Source organism: Rhamphochromis sp. 'chilingali' (genome assembly GCF_963969265.1).
Source record: "Rhamphochromis sp. 'chilingali' genome assembly, chromosome: 5".
NCBI classification, from domain to species: Eukaryota; Metazoa; Chordata; class Actinopteri; order Cichliformes; family Cichlidae; genus Rhamphochromis; species Rhamphochromis sp. 'chilingali'.
In genome coordinates, this window is record NC_137932.1 from 8287951 (window position 1) to 8293731 (window position 5781).

The window sequence follows — 5781 nt, forward strand, 5'->3', positions numbered from 1 at the left end:
TGCGCAATGTGGTTTGCCTTCTTCTTTTAATGCTTTAAAACCTTCCCCGCGTTAGCGACCCCTAGCGGTGGCATTGGAGATCAGCGTGTGAATGGTTTCAAGATTCAAAGTGTTTATTGTCATGTGTACAGAAGAAATAGCATTTCTCTGTGCAATTAAATTCTTCCTTTGCTGTCCATACGCAAATGCCAAGTTAGGTAGGGTTGAAGGAACAAGATAAATAAGGTAAAAATAAGGATAAAAAAATAGAGAAAGATAAATAAATAAGTACAAAATATGTAAATGAAGAAAAGTGAGGTATGCAGTTGTCAATGTAAAAGGATGTACAAAGGAGCTTAATGTGCAAAAGAACTTAGTGTGCAAATTGTCCTGATGTGAAAATTGCAGTTGAGGTAGGTCAGCTGTTCAGGAGTCTGATAGCAGTGGGGAAGAAGGAGTTGTTGAGTCTAGATGTTCTGGATTTCACACTTTTAAACCTTCGTCCCGAGGGCAGAAGTGTGAACAGTCCGTGTTGGGTCTCTAAGGATGGAGGCAGCTCTCCTCTGGACTCTGCGATGGTAAATGCTCTGCAGAGGATCTTGGCAGACATCCCAAATTTCCTCAGTCTCCTCAGGAAGTGCAGCTGCTGCTGAGCCTTCTTGACCAGCTGTGTGGTGTTCAGTGTCCAGGTAAGGTGCTCACTGATGTGAACGCCCAGGTACCTAAAGCTGCTCACCCTCTCCACTTCACTCTCCCGGATAAACAGCGACTGGTGAGGCCTCTTCTTCTTACTCATGTCCATGTTCTTCCTTTTTGAGCTTGAATAAATGAGGGGGGGGGGGGGGGGGGGGGGGGGGGGAGTGTCTTTGTTTGTTTTTTTAGCTATGTAAACATCCCGTGTATGACATGACTTCATATGAAGGATCTGTAAAGTCTGAACCATTAGTTAATTGTCAGTAGTTTATGTGTAACATAAAAGTGATTATAGATCAATTTACATATTTGCAGTTTTAATTCATTTTAATTCATTGCGTTTTGCTACATCCAGCAATTTGTGCAATTTATTGCTTACATTTTTGGGCACTTTGTTCAGGTTTTTGTTTTTTGTTCTAGCCTATTATGTTTTGGAATGTATTTTTAAAGAATTATATAAATATTTAAATAGAACTTCAGCATACAGTCTCACTTAGTGCTAATGCATTTATTAAGTCACTCCGACTGACATTTATCAGGTACAATGTCCATACATATACATATACACATATGCATATACAAACATACTCTGGATATATTCCAATCATCAAGAATAAATGCAAAATATCACAAATGATGAATAATGTATCTTTTTTTTTGTATCTTTTTTTTTCTTTTTTAAAGGACTTCCAAGAAGTGTCAGTGATATTGGAACATACTACCTCCCAAAAAATAATAATAAAAAAATTGGATTACACTGGGAGAAAGTTAGAGAGAGAAAGAGAGAGCGATAGGGAGACAGTTGGAGAGAAAAAAATTGTGAGTTAACTAATACATTAGTGGTAAGACGGTGTTCTGACAAACCATCCTACTTTGGCAAAACGTCCTACCGTAAGTAGTTTATGCACATTTCTGCTGTCACAGAGTAATTCCAGCACAAATCTAAGTAGGTATGACGTTTTGCCACTTAACTTTGCCCATCAGAGTATGCTTGTAGCTCATAAAGCCAGGACGGTTTGCCACTGCATTTTACCTGTTAAAGTATGCTTGTAGGTAACATTCACAAAGGTAGTGTGTGGGTGTTATATTTTCTCCAAATATTACCCACTCAGAGATTTTGTAACCTTTTTTTCTCTTTCGCCAGTTCTGTTCTGCAGTTGAAGTTAATGCCTGCTCTCATCAGCACTCTTCAACACATACCTGGAGAGATCTGTGGAGGCTGGAGGAAGAAAAATCACCAACCTGTGTGTTCCAGATTGCAGGAAAAGGAAAACAACTTGCTATCTTGGCGCAACATCTTGATAAAACAATCTCAGCTTTTGATATGGAGATCGGTGTCAAAAAGACCAAGTTCAAAATATGAGATCTTGGCAAGGAAAGCAGCCAAACGCTGTGATCAAAAATCAGCCTGCTGTGCTCTCTTGTTTTGTTAATCTTTCTGTGTTACAAAAACTCACAGCAGAACTCCAGAGAAGAATTCTCGCAACACAGATAAGATGCAACAGGAAGCTCTTATAGGCATCTTATCCAAAGTTCCATTGAGTAATTGGACTTCATGACAAACTCCTCCCAGCTGTCAAAAGAATGGAAATTTGAGACTGCATGACCTTTCTCCTGTTCATCAGGGCTTGTGAAATCACCTTTTAAGGAACACTACAAACACTCAAAATAAATGACAGTGTTCTAATTGTATGCAGTATTTGGGAAAAGTTAATTCTAGATAAGATCTCCCACAAAAATACTCTAAGGCTCATGGCTGGACTATACTCACAATGAATAAGGTGCCCTAACTTAGTTTTCTTAAGTAAGCTGTACTTAGTTTTTTTAAGGCAACAAGTTTGCATCAGGTTCTGGGAACTAATTCAATTTTACAGTTCATTCTCTTTTCTCCCCCTATGCAGGTGCTTACTGAACACTGCTATTGCAGTTAGCATTCAACTGAGCAACCACCTGTTCTTCATTCATCCAAATCTTGTTGTAAATGAACTTTCCTCAGTTGTTTGTGTGTGGTTTGGAAAATCAGAGACCAGAGGAACATTTATAGAACGGAATCAAAGAATTTTTGCTGGTTATTTATTTGAAATTTGCATGATAGAAATATGCTAAACCCAAATAAGCCAACCAAATGTTCACTACTTTGCCTTCAAAAGCTAGGTTAGCAATTAGTAAGCTATGAAAGATTCATGCCATCCTCTCTTGATTGTCTATCTTAAACATTTAAAGACTGATCTAAAGAAGCCTCACTCTCTGCTTCTCTCTACTGTGAAAGCACTTCTAATTCTCATCAGGCATCTGCTTGGTTGATTTCTCAGCTACAGGCAAAGAATTTGATGAAGACATCTCATTTTCTCACACATGCACCAAAATATCATCCAGATGCTTGCGTTTCAAGTCAGGCACAGTAGCATCAGAGGCAGGATAACCAACAGGAAGTAGCATCAGCAGCTTCTCGTTCGCCGGGCGTTTAAGTAAAAGTCTGAGTTTGGGGCCGCAGTTGAGGGGCGTAGATGTGACGGTAACAAGACCCGCATTCTGATGAAGCAGACGGAGAGAAACAGTGAGATTTGTGCACTACATTTTTGGATTTTATGAGAGAGAGAAGAGCTGCTTTCCCAAGTGTTTCAAATGATTTGAATTATGACCTGTAATGCAGCCAGGAGGATCCCACAGGATATGGACACGCTGATTTCGTTGTAGTAGTGCGTTTTCTTCTTGCCATTTGGGAGAATCCCGTAGGTCTGTTTAAAGATGAGGATCAGATATGGAGCAACATCCAAGTACTCCTTAATCCAATTTGTCCTACAAGAGGAGGGAAAAGAGAAAGAAAATGTGTTTTTTTTACTTTGGAAGATATTAACTGAAAATTAGTTGTGAATTTAATGTTATCCATGTTCGTTCTTGCATGCATGTTTACCTCAATTTGGCCAAATCCTGAACCCATTTTTCCCCCATCCTCTGGCGGTAGTTCATCTCCTCCTCCTCTTCAACTATCAGTCTAATTTGATGCTTTATATCTGGATCTGACACCACAATGAACGTCCAGGGTTCTGTGTGTGCTCCGCTAGGTGCTGTACCTGCTCACGTGAAGAACAGGAAGAGAAGAAAAAAAAACCCTTCAAAATGAAGCTCAGACTAATATACTAGGGTGAATCCCAGTGAATTATGTTTTAATGACATTTCGTGCCTGCAGTGTGGATGACATTATCGATGACTTCCCGTGGGACAGGCTCCGGGCTGATGAATCGGACAGACCTCCGTTGGTTCATCAAAGTGTAAAACTCCTTGGACCTTTGCAGCATTGTCTCCTCAGGGTATCGCTGCGGTGAATAAGGCAGTTGTGTGAGGTTCTCCTCTTCAGTGCTGTCCCCCCAATCATCATCAGCATCACCATCTTATAAAAGATGAAAGACAGAAAGACATACCAATAAAATACAACTCCAATCCCCAAAAGTTTGGACACACTGTAAAAAGTCATCACAATCAATTGCAATGATCTGGAAATCTCATAAGTCCACATTTTATTCACAAGAGCGCAAAGCATACGAAATGTTTAAGCTGACATATCTTACTATTTCATGATAAATACTGGGTTATTTTAATTTTGATGACAGCAGCATGTCTCAAATACAGTTGTGACAGGTTCCTGTTTTCCACTGCATAGCATCCCGTCTGCTTTTAACAACAGTATTCCACCATGTGGGAACTGTGGGCCAGATGAGCACAGGGAGTCTTCTACACCTGTGCTGCTGTAATGGATGCAGTTTAACATTTTCTTGCTGAAATATGCAAGACGCCATCTGAATTGGAACATCTCTAAAACCTGAATATACCTTTCAGCAATAATGTTGCCTTTCCAGATGTGAAAGCTGCCAATTTCACAGGCACTGATGTGTTTCCACACCATCTGAGATGCAGGCTTTTGAACTGAGTGCCGATAACAACCCTGGTGGTCACTTTCCTCTTTACACCAGAAGACAGTGTTTCTGGATCACTTTCACATTTGGCTTCTTCTTTGCATGACAGAGCTTCAACCTGCATTTGTGGAAAGTACGGAGAACAGACAGCGATTTCTGCAATTCTTCTCAGTGACTTCCGTGACACAATCATGCCTGCTTTTAATGCACTGGCATTACTTATATTCAGCCATGTCCCTTGCATGCAGAGATTTCAATTTAGTTATAATAAGATATACAAATTTGTCACAATTTTACTCGAGGAACAATTTTGTGAAAATTTTCAACAATTTACAGACACTTAATTTTGTTTTTTTGGTTCACCCATTTTTACTTTTGGGAAACACTGCTGCTTTAAGATGCTCTTTTTTAAACCCAATGGTGTTACTGGTCCATTGCCAATGGGAAAATGTCCTTCCAGCTGTTTCTTTTTATTACCACTTACTTTTTCAGTCTTTTGTTTCTCCACTCTCAAAGTATTTTTTCTTTTTTTGAGATGTGTTGCTGGCATGAAATTCATAATGAGTTATTTTTATGTTCTTTAAATGATACATTTTCTCAGTTTAAAGAGCATGTGAGGATACAGTTACTCGCCTTGCCAAGTTGTGGAGTTTCATGTGAAAAACAACAGAGGAACGTTATGTAATAGGCAACCAATAAAAAAAAACTCTTTTTGAATCCACGCAGAACCTTTGCCGAAACATTTTAAACCGGTAACCACATTCTTTATTGTGTTCAATGTTCAGTTTACATTGCATTTTAAAAGTTGTGACCTACATTTGAACATTATGCAACTGGCTCTAAAGCATGCACCCAACCAACCACACCAAAAAAAAAAAAAAAGTTCAGCCCCACAGCGAACTACAAGGCTCAGCTCTCACCGTCTTCTTTTGCTGTGATTTCTGTATCGTCCTGTAAGTCCTGGTCCACCCATGGTCTTTTCTCCCCTTTTGTCGCCCCTTTACTTTTGCCTGGAGATGTGGAAGTGGTCTCTGTGTCCCATGATTTCACCAGCACGAAGCCTATCACCAGGCATAAAACCACCGCCAGAACAGGCGTGAACACGGACAGGAAAGCCATGCTCACTGGAGTGCAGAGAAAAGGCCACGGGTACCTGCCCTTTGTGTTGCTTACCTCAGCGGAACGCAGACTTGAT

General features: G+C 39.9%; 1 protein-coding gene across 1 annotated transcript; it reads right to left on the reverse strand.

Annotated features, from left to right (window-relative positions):
- Positions 1–2060: 2060 nt before the first annotated feature.
- On the reverse strand, positions 2061–5781 carry iyd (iodotyrosine deiodinase). The gene is made up of 5 exons (XM_080883209.1): positions 5507–5781; positions 3857–4063; positions 3587–3746; positions 3315–3471; positions 2061–3204 (listed from the first exon to the last, which is right to left on the reverse strand). The coding sequence occupies exons 1-5, from the start codon at positions 5703–5705 to the stop codon at positions 3022–3024; spliced, it is 906 nt and encodes a 301-aa protein (XP_080739335.1). The 5' UTR covers positions 5706–5781; the 3' UTR covers positions 2061–3021.